At 42.8% G+C, this 19,553-nt stretch overlaps 1 protein-coding gene across 5 annotated transcripts in view; it reads left to right on the forward strand.

The window, feature by feature from the left end:
- ttll7 (tubulin tyrosine ligase-like family, member 7) overlaps positions 1–19,553 on the forward strand; it is a 73,596-nt gene that overhangs the window by 45,132 nt on the left and 8,911 nt on the right. For all 5 annotated transcript variants that reach the window (XR_005077881.1, XM_037115521.1, XM_037115524.1 and 2 more), the window contains exons 14-19: positions 4,119–4,205; positions 6,433–6,673; positions 8,844–9,127; positions 10,702–10,836; positions 14,438–14,518; positions 16,532–16,692. Coding sequence is in view for 4 of the 5 variants with exons in the window: in XM_037115521.1 (XP_036971416.1) it covers positions 4,119–4,205; positions 6,433–6,673; positions 8,844–9,127; positions 10,702–10,836; positions 14,438–14,518; positions 16,532–16,692 (989 nt within the window). In the remaining variant the exon portion in view is untranslated. The remainder of the gene's footprint in view (positions 1–4,118; positions 4,206–6,432; positions 6,674–8,843; positions 9,128–10,701; positions 10,837–14,437; positions 14,519–16,531; positions 16,693–19,553) is intronic.

A 19,553-nucleotide genomic window follows, 5' to 3' on the forward strand; every position in this document is an offset into this window, starting at 1 on the left:
TCAAGAATAAACTTGACTTGAGTTACTTAGCTTGACAGACTTTTTGTGCTCCTCAGCTTTGCTTTTGTTTTGTTGTTGTCCATGACTGCACACGTTGAAGGTGGAGAGGGTTTAGGTTATTTGTAGGTTGCATGATTTGCACCTTTGCTATATTTGCTTAGTGGAAAGAAATGGTGTTGTTGCCGGTTGCTATATGTTGTTATAGCCATGTTAGCATTAGCTGTCTAACAGTTGACCTTTGGTGTGTAGCTGTACTTGCTTTGTAAAAGTATAAACTGCACAAGATGTATCTACCCATCTGAGTGTGGAGGACTTAGGGGGATCTATAGGTAGTTATATTAACCACTTGCTGCTGCTTAATGTACTTTTTGCTGTACCTGTCTTTGGCTGTAACAACAAGCTGCTGTTAGCTAAATGATCCTAATGGTAGCAACAGCAACCTCAGATGATGGACGGACTCATGGCAGTCAGTGGAGCTCAGTTATGCCAGTCTTAGCCTCAAACATCAGCAGTCAGCCTCCAAGACTGACTAATGCCATGATATAGCAGCTCTAACCAGGACCACAGCTTCGGATACGAGGAGGCACAGAAGGCAGGAGAAAGTGGCAGAGGTGAGAGAGAGAGCATCAGCAGTGAGTGAAAACTGGATCAAGAGTCTTTTTTCTGTGAATTGAGAATTTATTTTGACCAAACTAGTGGGGATTGTTGAAAGATATTAGTCCATATGTATATACAGAAGTGTCTAATTCGATGAAGTAATGAGGCAATTAAGTTTGTCTTAGTTTGGTAAAAGAGTTAAACTGGAATTCAGACAATGTCTGCCTGTTTAGTAAGGAATTGATGTTAAACATCTATTTTGTGAGGTTTTTGTTTACTTACCAGAGTAGTGAACTCACCACTTATACACTGGTGGTAATTTGAGTTCTTTATGTTTTATGCTTCAATTCTGGCTAAATCTTACAAAAAGTCCCTTTAAGGTTTGAATCTAAACATGAAAATGTCTTGCTGTATTAGGAGCAAAGGCCTCATATTCTGTGTACCAGTTGGAATGGAATCTTAATTCAGCATCTAATGTGCTTTGCCTGTTGTTGTTGCCTTGCAATAGACCAGGGGTCAGTTACCAGCATCCATCAACATCTGTCAGGTCTGACAGACATTGGGCCCGCATGACTCGTGTTTGCTGCCTTTGTGGGCTTCTCAGGGCCATGAATTGAAAAATGTCATGGATTGCCACACTATCAAAGAAAAATAAAGCGTGTGTTCTAATCCGAGTGATAACATGCTGATGCACTGCAGTGCACCCTCTCCTGGCTTCAGTTTTGTGCAACAGACAAGGCAGCCATAGTTACACTAGTTTCTACAGGGTTTGCATCACCTTTCTCCCCGCTTCCATTACTGTTAGGTTGACAGGTATGCATCAAACTATTAGTGCTGTTGTTAGCGATCTATGATTTCTGCCAGCTCAGCTGATGTTTTCCCATTCCTCTATTTTCCTCACATGAATACTGAAAATAAAAAATGAAAGATGTTGTGGAGCAGATGCATGCTCAGCTGGCCTAAAGTGCTCTGCCAATATAAATAAAAAATAGATCCACAGACTAAAAGTGTTGTCTGTGAGAACTTCACAGTCAGTCAGTCTGCAAAAATACCCATGTTTTTTTGTCAAGTCCGAGTCTGGCTTTAAAAGAACAGATTTTCCAATGGAGTATATTTCCATAAGTTATGTTCTTGCTGTATGAAGACAGTGCTCACTACAGTGTATGGTTAACAGGGTACTCTTGGTGACAACAACGCCAAAGTTCCCTCTAGTAATATACAGTAAAAAGGGAAAATAGGAAGTGAACACCAAAGGCCTGCTGATTGTGTTGGACATCATGCAGAGCTAATCATTGATGGAAAACGCCTGGAACTAGGAAGAGCCAGAGCCCCTGCAGCTCCAGTCTAACGATCGTCACCTACATGCAAAAAAGTTACAGCAGCAACAGTTTAGAGTTGCAAATGTGCACCATACAGACAACCAATGAAATGGATGAGTCAGAACTACAGTTCTTACAGTTGAGTGCTTTTTTCTGCTGAACAATGGGAGTGTTGCTGTCCATCCTGTTTACACCAAGACTATCTTCCTTGATTTGAGGAGGAAATGAGGAGGGTCCTGACCAGGTTTTATTTGTCTTGGGCCCTAACTCACTTTCTGCTGGCTCAGGGGGTTTTCTTTTTGTCTTTACTATTGAAGGAAATAAATTCCTAAACCAGTGGAAAGTGTCTTCTGACTACATTACCACAGAAATGGTTGCGACAGGGTCATCTGTCAAACAGCCAAGAAATATGGAGTCAGAGAAGGGCAAGGTAGAAGCTGCCAGCAGTGGAAAAAAATTACTGGGTTCTCAACAAAAATGGACAAAAATACAACATCAGCTTGCTCTGAAGATGCCTGGAATGGACTACACACATCTACTTTCTTCTCTGCCAAAAAAGTATTTTGTTTGAGCAAAATTAGTTGACATGTACAAACATCGTTGGTGGTAGTAAGGTACAGTAATCATCAGCTACATTGAGCAGGCTGGCAGGCACAGAGGGTATAAAAAATGTAATTCATAAAGTCATCATTAAACAGCATCAACCAGTTTAGAATTACTTGTAAACAGACAGCACAGTCAGTCATTCAGTGAATAAGAGTGCTCTCCAATCTATGGAGCTACAGAATAAACACTTTTACTTAAGAGAAAGTAAATAGCTTCAGTTTGTCTGTATTTTCTATATATGTGTCAAGTTACTTTTCTTCCATGCTGTAAAACATGTCAAAACATCCATGTAATCTGCTTGGGTGCAATTTAACAAGGTAATGGGTCTCCAGTGGTTTATAAACCTCTGTGGGTGGAGAAGCTTTCACCTCGTGAAAGGTTTTTGAGTCGGCAGACTTTTACTGGCAGAAATTCCTTCCTTAATTCAAAGCAAAGTACTGTTTTCTTACTGCGTTTAATTATCATGTTTAATAAACATAAACATTACAGATTTTGATTGTTACCTTCGCAGGACCACATATACAATCCATTTAGTGCATAATATGTTGCCGCATCTTATCCCACCTTAATGAAAGGCTGCACACAATGTGGACACATTGATACCAACTGCATTATGCTGTTGGTTGACAAACCTTGTTAGAAGTTGGAACCAACTGTCAAAATGTTTAGGGAAAGGTATGCTTTTATTCTGCACCTTTCTACATACTCTGTAGATGTATTCTTTTAAGAAAGTATTCTATAAAAAAGTTATAAATATGACCTTTAAATGTACTTACAAAATTTTGCTAATTCTTTTAACAATTGTAGTTATAGTATGAGGTCTTGGTGGAAAATTCATTTTTCACTTCTAAGACTGACTGTAGCTCAGCTGTTGAATGTTATCCCAAGCTGTTCATGCTGACACATTTACAAGTACACATCATCACAAAGATACATGCTTGCATAATCCTGTAAGCACAAAGTACATTATTTAAACTTTAAACACACACATGCACACATGCACACACACACACACACACACACACACACACACACACACACACACACACACACACACACACACACACACACACACACACCACAGAGCGCCTGGGGCAAACTGACCTGCTCATGCACCCCAGAAGGCAGCTTGATGGCTAATCTGAGAGAAAACAATCACTTTTCATCAGTATTTGAGTGGCAAGTGGAAGCTTTTTAGGTCCCAGACATGAAGCAACATTAATCACCTTTGCCTGCATTTCAGCTGTGGCCAAATGGCCAAGGCCCCAGCATATTGGCGATGGCCGTGAAGCTGCCTTTTCCAAATCCAGCCTCTATAACTGCTGCCAAATAGCAATGCTCTGTTCAGCCAGGGCCTTTATTTAACCCCTAGATAACGCACATAATACGCCTGTGAAGTCCAACTTTTTCTTATTTTCTCATACCTTATTTTGACCTCAGTGTAATGAAACATAAGAAACATCAAATCATAATTATTTCTTATCAGTGTATAATCAGGATTTAACTACCCCATTAGCCTCACGCTTGTATGTAACAAAAAAAATCACCACCGTCTGCTTGTTCTCATTTATCTTGTGTTTTCGGTATGTGTTATAGGAGGAGGACATCTTGGATCTGCTGGAGCAATGTGAACTGGACGACGAGAAGCTGATGGGCAAGTCCTCCAGGCAACGAGGCCCTAAGGTGGGTGAGAGGGGCAGAGGGGAGAGAAACCAGGTGAGGGGAGGTGGAATAAGGGCCACATGCCTCAAGGGACCTAAAAGAAAGTGCCAAAAGAAGAGTGTCAGAGAGAGAAAGATGGAGGGAGGGGACAGGCAGGTAGGCAGATGCCTGGAGCTAACGCCCACAGAAAGCACACAGGACGTGATTGAGAAAAATAAAGGGGGGGGGGGGGCAGGTGGCTGGGTGAGAAAGAAAAGAATCAGAAAAAGACCCAAAGAAAAGACCCAACTCCCCAAGGGGACAGCTGTCAGGCTGTCTCTCTCGCTCCCTCCGTGCTATCTTTCTTTCTGTCGATCTCCCTCTCTTTCTCTCTGTCACCTACACCTATACGCCCCCTCGATTTCCCACGACAGCACATTACTCCCTCCATCACCTTGCTTCACCCACCTCACTTCACCTCCCCATCCCCCCCTTTTTTTTCTCTCCCCACACATCTACATCCATCCCTCACTCGAGGGCTAAATTGGCTGGAACACTCAAAGAGTATGTTAGGGACTCGACAGGGCAGTTGAGCGCTGCATTAGAGGGGCCTTAGCCGGAATGAGGAGTTGTTCAGACACAATCACTGTTGTCCAAATTAATTTGGGCCCCGTCAGTTTCGATGTTGCCGCGGCTGAGTGTGCTGAGAGAGACGTTGAGAGCAGGGGGGGTAAGAAAGAACTGTGACGGATAGATTCACTCCTCCGGGTGCAGTGCTCACAAGCCATCTGGTGAAACTGAACCAACGAGTGTGCGAAAGCTACAAGAGAGAAGTGAGGCGAAGGGATTAGAGACAGGATTTTAAGGGAAGGAAGGGCGATATAGATGGAGAGGTAGAAAGGAAGGAAGGCAGGAGGTGAAATGGGGGGAGGAGGGAGAGCTAGCAAGTGCATTCTTTCTTTTTCCCCTTATTTAGTTGTTTCTTTCATTGTCTTCCTCTGTCTTTTCACTCTTACCCCCCCTCTCTCTCTCACTCCCTCTTCACTTTGTCTCCCCTCATCTGTTCAATGTCTGGCCTTCTCTCTTTGCCTTGCTCCCCACTGTTTATCCACTGTCTGTTCCTGTCTCCACTCGTATGTTCAGCGTCCTTTTCTCTCCCTCTCTCAGTGTTCATTTCCGTTTACTCTGTCTATTCAATGCCTCCTCTCTCCATCTCCCATACTCAAGACTCACCTTGTCCTCCTCTTTATTTCTCTCCCCATCAATCTGATGTTCCCATCTTCCTCTTTTATTTCCCTCTCATGTATTTAATCTCTCTCTGTCTCTATCCTCCTCTATCACTCACCCACACAGCTACCCAGCGGTGACTGTGTAAGCCCTGTGATCACTTCCTGCCTATTAATTTGGGCGGCCTGACAGTGCTGGCCGAGCTAACCGTTGAATAACAGATGTTTAAATGCTTTATTAATGCTTCAGCGTGTCCCCTTCCAGGATGTGAAATAGACACTCAACTTAATGAACCCTTACCTAAAAAAAAAACACCAAGGCGGTTGTGTTTTGATGAATCAGATGACTTCATGTGTGCAGGAGTCTGTCATTTTTACTTTGCTGAGATTAGAAGTTTTGAATATCATCCAACAAACTTTGTGCCCAAACCTTCAGATATATAAACATTCAATATGCTAAGAAGCTATTCCTTTGAATTTAACCTTTACCAATCCAGTCCCATCCAATTTATTCAAGGTACGAAGCCACTCGTGTTCCTCTTCATAGTTACAACATGACTTTTAAAGGAGTGCATGTCTAATTGCGTATCTGTGCATAATGAGCCGGCATGCAGACAAACAAACTTGTGGGCACGTGAGCAAGCTATGTCACCACCAGGTCTCCAAGTGACAGATGGTAATGGGCCGAGGTTGAAGAGAGGCTGGGGAAGGTTGACAACATCTCGGTGTCTTTATGTATAAGTGGTTTGTGTGTATGTGAGTGTGTGTGTATGTGTGTGTGTGTGTGTTTATTATTGTACTTATGTCCTTGTGGGAGGCTGTTTGAGTTTGGAAGGAGGACGTTTTTCTAAAATGAGGTAATTTTGGACGGTTTAGGGTTAGTGGAAGGTCCCATGAGGATAAAAGAAGAAGGAGAGAAAGAGCGTATGTTTAATTTCTTACGTGTATACCTGCACAAATCTGTTTATTATATAATTAATTACAGTATGTGTAAGAATTCTGCATACATACACATACTGCATCTCTATCTTTGTCCCCGCCAGACCTTGACCGCTATGCCAGAATGCAGTCAGACACCAAGACGTCAACGACCCGACTACCTGGCCGACTTCACCAGCGGCAGCAGCGCCGATAACTCGTGCTCCTCATCGGAAGAAGAAGACGAGGACAGGAGGAAAGCAGGAGGAGGAGGAAGAGGGGGCGGAAGAGGTGGAGAGAAGAGGGAGAAGAAAGTTTCCTACGACCTTGGGGAAAGCAAGGAGAAGAACTTGGCCGAGCGCGCAGGTAAAGCAGCAGGATACATAAAAGTGTCCAAGTATGTCTTTATTAGGGAGTTGGAGCGCTGAGGTTTGACAGGGACTTTCCTTTCCTTTCCTTTCCTTTCCTTTCCTCTCCCCCCCTTGCCTTTCTTGACTTTGTTTGCTCTCTCCTCTGTATGTCTGTGTGGTCTCTCTCCTTCCTGCCCTGTTTTTTTCTCTGTTTTTTAGCTTGACCTCTCAATCTTATTACAGCAGATGTCTCAGTTACAGAGACAAACTTGGTAGCATTTTCTTCCCCATTTCCATTTTTGTCTGACGACAAGAGCAGACAGGAGAGATAGCGAGTGTGAATGATTAAAATGATGCAATAAGGAAACTGAAATTGATACCGTGATGCTCCAAGCACATGACATGCACTCCAGCCTGGTATACTTTCTACATTTATACAGTTTGAAAATTCTTCATAGCGGTACAGAACACATTTCCATATACATGCACATGCGCAGACACTTTTTAAAATACAATCGGTGAGAGTTTTGCTTTGATCAGTACATACAATGAATACGCAGATACTCTCCCAGCTGCAAACCTGGGCTAGTGTGAGGCAGCAGGTGCTACATTACAGATGTTCATCAGCCCGCCAGTATTTATGTACCTAATTGATGTGATGAAATGGTAGTAGATCACTGGTTTTTAATTAGTGTATGCGGGAGCTGCAACAACTAGTCGATTAATTGTCAGTTCAATTCTGTCATATTTCAAGCCAAAATTTCAAACATATGCAGGATACTGCTCCTTACATGTAAGGATTTCATGCTTTTCTGTCTATTTATGACAATAAATGAAGAGTTTCTGGTCATGGATGTTTTGGTGGCCATAAGAGTAAATGTCATATTGTTCTTTGCACCCCTAGTGTAAGCAGGGTGACCATGGCTGTCGGCTCTTTTTTTCTAAGTTTCTAAGTAAAGGAGATTCCTAGTTTCATACTCTAGCTGGACAGACACATCATGCGCACACACACACACACACACACACACACACACACACACACACACACACACACACACACACACACAAAGATGTCAAGGTACTGAAGAGCACTTGAGGAAAGAAAAGTGAGAAGGCTGCATCTGATTGAAAGGGAGAGAAAAAAGTCCTTTTCTTGTTGTTTACCTTGAAAACACCTTGAGTTTAATGCTTAAATATTCGCTGTTTTATAGCGAGAGTGATAAGTGTCAAGCATTCCCACAAATTAGTCACATACATCAACTCACTTTCAGCTCTCTGAAGTGAGAAAGAGGGCACCCTTCACAGCTGCCGACCTTGGAAAGAAAAAAGTCCCTGGTTGCATTGTGGGCTGCCGCTTTTACTGCTCAGTAGAGAGGACCCTTGCATGAGCACATTCCATTTATCACAAAATAAGAGACGAACTCATGAAAAAGCCCAACTATTGGACTCTGTGTGTGTGTGTGTGTGTGTGTGTGTGTGTGTGTGTGTGTGTGTGTGTGTGTGTGTGTGTGTGCGTGTGCATGTGTACAGAGAACAGCAACCCTGCCAAGCCCTACTCCATACCAAGCCACCGAAGAGCTGCTCGGACTAAGCCCCATAATGCTCTCATTTGGCAATGTCCAAACCTCGAAAGGTTCAGCAGCCACATACACAAACACACACTCTCTCACAGACGGACTGACACATATAATCACTTTTGTGCACACTTTATGTCACACACACACAGACACGCTGCAGGAATAGAAAACAGACTAATACACTGGCTAGTAGTCAATCTGGAGGAAAGTCAAGGGTGATGGAGAGTGTCACTGTGGGTTTTCAGCTTCATTTTTCGTTGTATTTACGTGTGTGTATATGAGAGCGAGAGAGCTGCTCTTTGATTCATCCCACAACCAAACAGGACCACTGTTTAGATTTTGGTTTCGCCTACACATGCTGCGACCGTTAATAGAACACACTCACCGGGCCACTGTGCCACTGTGCCAGAGTGTGCATGAGGCGATTGGAGTTTTAACGCCACACTTCATCTCCAGAGCCACTCGGCACCGGATGGAAAGCAGAGAGGAGAGTTTGACAGTGACTGGGGCACTGAGACAGGATCACGGATGAAAAGAAATTGTAGTGTGACAGTGAGTCAGTGTCAGCCCCCTTCCCCTCTCCTTCAATCTTTTCCTCTTTCTCTACAGGTCGCATTCACTGGAAACCTCCAATCAAGTCGCTCAAAACCAGCCCCACCCCCTCCGCTTCCGGTCCAATCAGGCGCTCCATCTCCTGCCCTCGCTCAATCTCTTCACTCTCATCGCCCAGTGAGGTGCGGGCGTTGTCCAGCAGGCCATTTCCCGCAGTTCCCATGGCCACTCCTCTCGTCAGGCCGAGCTCCGCCACGCTGCGCTCTCACTCGCTGAGTCGCAGTGGCTCCGCCCACCGCGTGCCTCACAGCAACAGCCTGGGGACCATCCACTCGCACATAGTAAGATGCTCAATTCAGGCTCCGCTCTTTATAATTCAGAGTGTGTTATATAAGACGTCAGTCACAGAGACAGAGAGAGTATGCTGAATTTATTTTCAAATAGTCAAGCTGTCATTTTTCGACATGGCAATCCTCTGCTGATCCACTACTCCAGCTAGGTTTGAAGTAAACAGTCGAGAATTACTTTTCAATTCTATCTCACCAAATGTACAAATTTACTTTGTCTGCCACCATAGCTTTTACCTTTCCCCTCTGCTTTTCTCCTCCTGCGACATATATTGTATTCAGGCCCACAAGGAATCTCTTAAGTAGCTCCTTCAATACTGTATAGGCCTACTGTAGCCCACCACAATGATCTTTTATTATGTTGCCATCTGTTGCTTTCTGCCTGCCTCCTCCATTACGCTTCTCTGTTAACAAGTATGCTCGTAACCTTTGGATACAGTGGAACGAAGTGAAATGAGGCAGAATAGTTCTTAACGCTGAGAATAGATCTTTTTATACTAATAAAGGCCATTGAGGGCACTGGTTATATGCTTATGTCCTGACACACATATATTCAAAGTGACAGGAGAATTTCTCCTTTTTAATCATCTCGCACACCTGCATAAAAAATGTCAAATTGGATCTAGCATCTCAAAGAATATAATAAAGTAGCATTTTTCAGGAGGTTATTTTTATACAAAGATGATTTTACTAATACTGCTCTGGGTGAACTGCTGTAGAAAGAAAATAATGATCTGTGACTATAAGAGGTAGCAGCAAGGTCATAAATTAATGAGCCTGTGCAATTTAAAGTGCTCCTGATGATTTGAAATAATATTGACTGATATACATTATACAGTCTTAACACATTACACCCTGCGCACATTGTTTTGACATGTTAATAAATACTCACGTGTGAATAAGAGAGGAGACAAATGCAACTCCACAACACCAAAGATGGAGGTTATATGACACACCCCACCTCTTTCCCTCAAAAGCCAATCACCTGCTTTGTCACAGCCAAACTTGAAAGACATATCAGCCAATAAGACTGTAATGATGTAAGTGCACAGTTGAGATTCACAACAGTTTTGATTGATTTTGATAAGAATGGAAGAGGATGAATGTACAGGATCACCCAGAAGGATGGATTGAGCTATAAAAGAAGTTGGTCTCATTTCTACTATGCAATTGCATAGTAGAAATATAATCAATGGAAAGAAAGTGTTTTAAATCTTATTTTGGGGCAACATTCCCAAACTTGGTAGCATTTTAAAAAAAAATCTGATTGGACTGGTGACTCTATACCTGCAGTATGTCCAGTGATCACTGAAAGTTCGAGCTCTCTCCCCATTCATTTAAATGGGGGCCTGGTCTCATTAGCCTAAAATTAAATGGCAAAGCTAGCCTAAGAGGACTTTGATAAAATGGTCTAACACAAAAAAATGTCTTAATTTGTATTTAATAATGAAATAATGAGTAATCTCAGCCCTTAAGTAAGTAAATCTACCTTTCTTAATCTAGGTGTAGTGGTGTACAGTTGTGATATGATTGTACAGTATTGAGTGTGCGTGTGTGTCCATGTGTAGGGTGATCCACTAATAAACCTGAGGAGTAAAGAGCAGGAGGCTGAGCTGGTGCGTCAGACTCTGGCAGCCCTCACTGCCATGAGGATCAGGTTTCCTGGCAAAACGGAGGAGGAGGCTGATTCTGTGCTCGATGAGGTTGGTACATATTGCTATTGTGTGTGTATGTGTGCTACCTTTTACAATACCCCAATGTGTATCTTGGTGTGTGTCAAAATGTTTCAGATTCAGAGGCCAAAACAGTGTAAACATGTGACAAAGTAACATAACAAGAAGACTGAAATGAACAAAAAGAAATTGGTGTGTTGGCCAGAAATCCAGAACTACTGTATTCCCAGAACCCCCTCTGTGGCCAGGTGCGGTCACTCTGCAGCCTAACTAAAAGAGACCTCCTCACCTCCCTCTACAATAGCCTGTCCGCTCTGGCTTGGCTCCCATTGTCTTTCAAACGACCCCAGTGACAACCTGTCGGTCATTTTGCAGCTGCGCGCTATTCCCCACCGCTCCTTTGTATTAATCAGTGCCTCCTGTTTCTGGTCAGATCTCTGTGCCCTTGCATTTGGTGTTTTTATGTGTGTTTCTGCTAGTACTAAAGCTTTTGCCTGAATGTGTGTTTTTCTAAAATAGTACTGCACAAACAATAGAAGAATTGTCTCTTATGGCTGACAGTAACATCCTGAGCCTATACATGTGCGTAATGTAATTACATGTAATTATGGATGTTCTATTGAAAGCACACAAGTTAACTAGTAACTCTCAGCAGCAAGAAAACCTGTGTATTACTTTATTGTGGGCTATTCAACTCTTCAATGTAGGGTTCGTTCATGCATTCTCCGAACATCTTTATTTCATGTATGGAAAATAGAAAATTCCAAGAGAAAAGCTGAAATGGATATTATAAAGAAAGGCAGAGGCTCACCTTGAGTTCACACCATAAGCAACACATCAGCGACACAAGAGTACTATGAGAGAGTCTATCCATCCAGTCTGCACGAATTCTGACCTCTGTTACAGCCATCACTGTCCTCACAACCAGCTGTCCTTTCAGCACCACAGCTCCTGCAGTGCTGAAAGGACAGCAGCCGGTCAGACTCCACCTTCTTCACCAGGGTGACCAGTGACAGAAATACCACGAAAACAACATCAATGTTCAATGGACCGAAAATGTTTTCTGTTGGCTTCGAGGGAAGTTTATAGCACGAAAATCGTTATTTATTTATTTAGGTCACATGTGGGTGCAAGGTAGAGGTCACTCTCTCAGGTGGCTGCTTTACTTTAAAAAGCCAGTGGGTGAAGTGGCTGGATAGCTGGATGCTTTGTAAGGTTTGACTCTGCAGTGCTGCATTTAATAGTCACAAAGAGGCATCTATTGAAACACCAGATACGAGCCACTCAACATGGTCTGAGAAACCCAAGGAGTTGCATCACTAGTTATTTTAATTTGTCAGTAAGACTCATGATTTAATGCCTCTGTTCATAGTCTGTGATATCATATTCCCACACAGTCAAATAAACAAAAAATGTTTGTTTAGTTATAAAAATCCCTCTGCACCATGTAGCATATCTTCTCCCTGGCTGCTGACAGCACTGTCAGCCCAAGAGTCAGTCCCACTGGATGGTATTAAAGGAGGTTGTAGCACTGTCTGTTTCAAAAGTAGTTTAGCTGACTTTGCTAACTTTCAGCAAAGAGGCTGTGTGTGTTAGCACAGCAAACAGAAACAAGGCATGCTGTCTTGCTGCTGTCTGTATCACAGTTTTGTAGTCAGGCCATTTTGAGACAAGTTTACAGCCTGCCAAGCTCTTACCCTTTGTTATTCTGAAACATCTTCAAAAAAAGATCCTTAGTATTGATTTTGTTATGAACATTTCTTCCTTCTGTGAGGCTCAGAGTAAAGCATGTTATGATTAAGGTTAAGCTAGGGCAAGCCACCAAGTAATTCATGTAAGCCCATACAACGTCCTCACAAGAACAGCGAACACAGTTTGTGTGTGTGCGTGGCCTCTGGGTGTGCCGAGGTCGTGAGAGACAATTACCACCACACCTGTACTGTTAACGAACCCTAATGAGAACACCATGGAAACACAGATGAGCAACTGCACCTGTACTGTTCGCTCCTTGCCTCAGGAGAGAAGTAGCATTCGCTTGGCAGGAAAACAGTCTTTGTCAATTTATGTTGTTCATGATTTAAAGTTGAGGTCTAATTGGACTAATGATGTGTTTGTATCCGAGTAATTGTCTCCCTTATCTTTCACTCTAAACCTGCTTTTTTGTCGCAGTTGGGGCCGCTGAGAGATGGAATGCATCAAGTGTGTTTTGTTGTGCTTTAATTGAGGGTAATCTGTGTATGTATGAAACAAATGTGACAAAATGAACGCAACTCACTAGACAAGGTTCATAAAGATCGTATTGAAAGAGAATACTTAACAAGCAAACATGCAACTTTCTGTGAATGAAAGTGTTCACTGTATACCTTAGCTCTGTATCTGTGATTCCTCATGGATTGTTTTTTTTGTGCTTGTGTGTGTGTGTGTCTGTGTGTGTGTGTGTGTGTGTGTGTGTGTGTGTGTGTGTGTGTGTGTGTGTGTGTGTGTGTGTGTGTGTGTGTGAGTAAACATAAAGTTTACACTGGAGCTTCCCAGTGGGAGCACTGTTTGCAAGGGATCTAGCATGCTACGTGAGAGGTTTATGTGCACCAGTGGGGAGATGTAGACTAAGTCAACAGAGCAACAATAACAGTGCCTGTAGGTACACAGTGATGTTGGCACTAGGAGCAAGTGCATGGGAATATCCAGCACAGCTTTTGAGCATAACGACACATGCCCCAAGGATTTTTGTCACACCTGCAAAACATGTTTTTTTTTTCTGCTAAAAAGCAGATATCACAACAAAATTCTTTTTTACTATCCCTGAGTTGTGCTGCAGTTAAATTTGACTAAGCAAAGATACCACACAAAAGTCTTTTGCACACAAGTGCTATATTCTTTAAATGGATGCCACATATTAGGTGTTGATAGCATGTTTGAAGATATTTTTTCCATTCAGAGCCACTTTGAATCCCTGTCCCAGTACCCAGAGTTAATTACTACTTTTACATGGATCAAATGTAAATAAAAATAATGACATGTCAGTAAAATTATATAATGTCCAAAGCAATCACGAGTGGAGATGTTGATAATTAATCATTTGTTAATTGCTCTTAAAAATTTAACCAATTGAAAATGTATTAATCGACCATCAGCGATCAGCCCAAATACATCGAAAAGTATCTTGTCACAAACTCCAAATGATCATGTCAGTGGTTCCAACCAATTTCATATTTTCTTAATGATTTACAGTAAGCCGATTGCGATATTATTTGAAGGCTTAGTCTGATTATCCTTACACACTGAAGACAAAATAACCAGATGTGTTGCAGTTAACATCGTATCTCCTGCGTTGTTATCAGGTGCCAGATGTCCAATATTGTACAAGAATTGCAACATCTATATGTAATAGTTCTATCATGTCCAGACATGAAACTAAGGGGCCATCTGTGTGAAAGCCAGAAACCCCTTTACATTAACAGATGGATAACCCCAGCAATGTTACAGATACACGTCTGGGCTGAAGTGTAAAAAAAGAATGTGTGACAGTGGAAATGAGGTCTAGGGTCTTTTTTGAATAGAAGGAGTGGTGGTCTGTACTAAAACTAAAGTTTTGTGCATTTTTTAAAGGTTATTTTTTTCTTTTTGTCCACAGATCCTCGACAACTGGAAATACCATAAATCAAAGGTGGCCTCTTATTGGCTAGTGAAGCTGGACTCTACCAAACAACGGAAGGTTAGTCGGAATCAGAGCACAAGATATTTGAGTCAATTTACCAGCGACCTCATCTAGCACCAGGCCATAGGTATCAGCAAAATATGTGGCAAAAACTTTTACTTTCATGTTATCTCGAACATCTTGATCAAAAGTCACTGCTTCACTCTAGATCATAAAATAAGATAGTAAAAGTTAATCCAACAAAGAAAAGGAATACTGGAGGAAATTGGACAGCTGTAAGGGAAGTGTTGCAGTCCTGAACTGCAGAAGATCAGGTATCTGAGTGTTATCTGAGTGAGAACACCTGAGCTTTTTCATTAATTGTTCATTGGGACGTTGCTTAGCAGTTACTTTAGCAGAGCTAGTGGTCTGTCTGGGTTGCAAAGCAGATGGAGGACAGCAGAGGGAAAACCAGAAAATATTTTCAACATAAAATATGACCTGGTTTCAAGGCATGAAGCTGTATCTTAGTTATTAACTTGTGTTTTGTGCAGTAATCCACAGGGCCTGGCACCCAAAACACTCAGCACTTTCTTTATCTTTTCTCTACGTTTTAAACATCAATCACAGTATCATAAAATCGAGAGGCCTCCAAATGCAGGGTTTTTTAAAATTATTTTTTAGCATTTTCCAGGGAATTACAAACTCTTAACTTTAATTAAACACATATAGAAAACAACTTTTTTGCCATTGATGGGCAAGATGCTGGTGTATATGTGAGATATAAGGCAAGACATATGTAAGACATGATATATGACATATACATTTCATAGTTTGACTTTACTTGTTAATAATAAACAATAGTGAAACTCTCAGACACTATTGTCAGAGATATGTTAATAGTGAAAGTCTTAAAAATGGTCTAAAGTTGTATATATTGCCTGCCTCTGTACGGTCAGCCTATAGAGTGTATGCTGTCAAAACCGAAAAATGTCACCACTGATACCTGTGCCTTCAAATGTTTTTGAACAACTTTTTAAAACATGACAAATGATCCCCAAATCAAACATCAGAGAAAAAATCCCAAAATCATACAAGCATGCGGATCATTATCATGTCAGACAGTGAGAGGCAGACACACCAAATAGGATGTAAACAAAACAGAAGAGGGGGACAAGACGTGAAATGGCATCCAGTAGGCGTGTCAGTAATGATGTGATCTCTCAGCCACCGCTTTCTGCTCCACTATGCTCGGCTGTGTTGTGGGCTGTGGCGCTGCGAGCCGATGTTTTATTTGGAGTGGAGCAGCCTAATGAGCAGCAGGCAGAGGTCAGGAATGTAGCGCCCACCGCTCTGCCATCTGATTACCATACCAAAACATATCTGTGTGTGTGTTTACTCATCTATCAGTTTGTCTGAGTGTGGATGCGTGTCTCGCTCGCCTCACATTGCTGTAGGGAAATCTCGCCTCTATGCATCGCAAACAGGCACGAACTCATACACACACACTGAGTCAGAGAGGCACGTCAGTAATGAGGAGCGAGGAATCAAAGTCAAAAGGGCCACAGCGCTGCACTCTGAGCGGGGTGAAAAGAGAGAGAAAAGGGGAGGAAGAGAAGGCAGTGAGGTGGGGAGGGATGGGAAAACAAAGAAGGGAAGATGGAAGGCTGGTGCAGGTGTCCCCAGACCGCCTGGGAACTTCTGACATCTTCTCTGCAAGACTGACGTCGGTGCAGCAATTAGTCCTCTCCCATGCTCTCCGCTGTCTGCCCTGGCACTTTTTGTCCTGCCACACACACACACAACACACACACACACACACAACACACACACAAACACAGCAGGCTGTATGTCTGTGCTTGCATTAACAAGTTTGCTCTCTGTTTCTCCGTGAATGCATTAGCCTTTGTGATTGCTAATTTTATGGTAAAATTAAGAAAACAGAGCAAGAAATCTCACAGTTGGAACAAATACCAACTCACGCATTTCAATTAGAATGCTTGTCACCTTTACCACCATTAATTTCCTTAATTATCACACACTTGTTTAAACTTTTGTTGCTCTCTCCTGTCCTTTATCTCTGACACTCAGGTGTTGGATATTGTACGTACAAATGTACGGTCAGCACTGCAGCGGATCTGGAGGGAGCCAGACGTAGACAGTCTCCACCTGTATCGGCTCTTCAACCGTGTCTTCAACCGGCTACTCTGGAGTCACGGCCAGGGCCTGTGGAACTGCTTCTCCAACACTGGGTAGGCCACCCTGAGCGAGGCTGTGAGTTGAAGTTGTGATGGCTGCGGTATGCTTGAAACTAATCAGTTAGTACAGCATGTTGTCTGACTACGTCACAATCCCAGGTAGTGAGAAAAGCCTGCCATCACAGAGAGGGGAAAGGCACACTGGACGGACAAATGGGGATAAGGGAGCACACATTCAGACAGACTCCCCTCAAAGGCATCATGGTGTTGTACACAAAAATGACAGATGTATCCTTGCAAAGAGTTAAAAAAAAAAAAGAGTTTGAGAGAGGAGTTCAAACCTTGCTGATTTCTGATTTCAGAAAGTTACAGAAATTGTAAGCATCTCACAACTGTAAGATCAGAAAAGTGCGAGGCAAGGGGGTTTCAAATGCTGTTCAATTTATGAGCTGTATCATGCTAATGACCTGTATGAAGCCATGTTATGTTTTTTTTTTTTTTTTTTCCCGGTTGCTTTTTTACATTTTAAAACAAGTTAGTGAAAGAGAATGCTGCTAGCTGTTTTGCTGAGAAGCTCCAGAAATATTTTGTAGACTTCAACAAACTTTCAACATTGGAACAAGGCTGACTACAGATAATGATTGAATTTAAATTCAAAAATTGGAATAAGAAAATGTAAATGACTGTTTCCATTCACTACTGTTGTGCAATTAAGAGTTGTTTGATCGCGATAGGCAGCAGGTGACACCAATCCTGCGGTCAGAAAACCATTATACCATCGCAAAGAAGAGGGTGCAACATGATGACATCATCAAAAGAGCACCTGTCAAACTGCAACGGTGAAAAATGCTGTAGAAAATATGACGGAAAATATTACATTTGTGTTGATTTGATGTGTTAATGGTAGGAAGGCTGCATTAGATCTGTGCGGAGTGATGAGGAAACTGTCTCAATCTTCATCTCTGATTGAGCACAATCACTCAGAATCAAATTCTGCAGTTTCCACCAACCTTTTGTAATGTGACACCTAATAAATGTACATAGAAATAATGCACATTGATGGAAACACGCCCGTTAGAAACACGCTCCTAATTGTTGATGGCAACATGACTACAATCTCTCAACATCAGCACAAGCAGGAGACCACACTGCAGACCAATTGCTAAAGCCACTCTTTCCTCTCCATAGTTCACACTCCCCATGTTCTCAAGTCCAGTGTTCGTCAATATATCAATTTCAGTGACAGCAGCGACAATTTGGTATTTTTATTCAGTGTAAGCGGGGAAGCAACAGTAGCTGAATGACAGAGAATGAGTGACAGACCAACCAGACCCCGCTGCACTTTACTGAAAGCTCTCGGGGATGAAAGAAACATGTTACTCGGTGGAGACAGGGTGCAAATTAAGGTCACAAATCTTTGCTGTTAATCAGGGCTTTTTCACAGGTGAGAGCAGGAAAAAGAGAGAGGGAGGGATGGAAGCAGGAAGAAGGTGAATGAAGGCCTTTTAGTTCTTTCACTTTAGTTTGTTATCAGATACTTTGAAGTTTTCTTTTGGGTTCTTTTTCCTCCTGCTTTGATGTGGCAGAGAGTGACTTCCTACAAGATGAGTCACTGCAGTGACAGCCCACTTGATCGTGTCGCTATAGAAGCCCCAAAACAGCAGATGAGATACACAAATGCACACCCACACCCACACACAGAAATGCTGTTTCCCATCAGTGATTCACATTGGAACACATATTTTACTTCTCTCAAAGACAGACGACAGACACACACAGCGAGGCATCTTCAGATGCGTGAAGTCGGTTTCCACACACTTATTTCTTCACACATTAGCACCCTCAAACAGAGCCACACACCCAGTGCAACACACACATATATACAACCCCTGACATGCAGACAGCTGCTGCGCTGGTAGCTTTTCATCTCGGCTGTGATGAAGGTGTGACCTTCTTGAATCTCGTCCTCCTCATATTCTTTACACTTAAGTTGTTCAGTGGCCGTGTTTCCCCTGACACAGAGGGCTCAGGGGCTGTAACTGAAGTCCACAGTCCTCCTCCCTCACTTCCTTGGCAGTCGTAATTGAGGGAGAGTGAGGAAGGGAGTGAGCTGGTGATGTAGATGAAGGGGAAGGAGTAAAAGGGAGGGACGAGGTGAGAGAGTAAAAACGGAGAGGAGAGTGATTGAAAATGAGACATTGTAAAAAAAGGGTAGAGAAAAGGGTGGATGGAGGGTTAGAAGCCCGGGAGGATTAGCCTAGCCTAGCTTCAGCTCCCCCCAGCACACTGCGCCCCATGCAGCTTTTGTTTGATCACAGCCGGCACGGGATGATCCAGCTAGCTTGCTAGCCTGTCGCCCAGCCCCTCCCTAACAACAGGCCGTGGCCTAAACATGGATGAACCCAACAGTGGGCCTCAGTGTCATGCTGCCACAGTGAAGCGGTGGACCCCGAAAACACTCTCCAAACCGAGTGAAGCCCCCGCCACTCCACCCTCCTCAGTCTCTTGTTTGATATTTTATCTAAGGGACTTAACAACAATCAAACGGCCCAGCAGCTATTGTGGGTGATGAATTCAACAGGCTTTGAAAACGACTTAGAGGAAGAGAATGGAAACACACACAGTTTTGAACCCTTTCAGAGGAAGCGCCCCCTCCCCATCTCCCAAGGAGTGAAAGAGGGTAGACATCAAACATACCCCCTGGAGTTGTGTGTCTCAGTTGTTGAAGCTCTCTCACAGTCAGGGGTATGTCCGGGGTTGTAAAGGGGGTTAACTGTACTTGGACTTGTTTCATCCTTCCTCTCCGTGCATCTGTCTGTCTTCCTGTATGTCTGTGTGAGAGAGTGTTTGGATATAAATGCACCCCTGAAAGCCAAACATTAGCAACACATATGTCTATGCATGTGACTATGGAT

Source organism: Acanthopagrus latus, chromosome 11 (assembly GCF_904848185.1).
Source record: "Acanthopagrus latus isolate v.2019 chromosome 11, fAcaLat1.1, whole genome shotgun sequence".
Classification (NCBI taxonomy): domain Eukaryota; kingdom Metazoa; phylum Chordata; class Actinopteri; order Spariformes; family Sparidae; genus Acanthopagrus; species Acanthopagrus latus.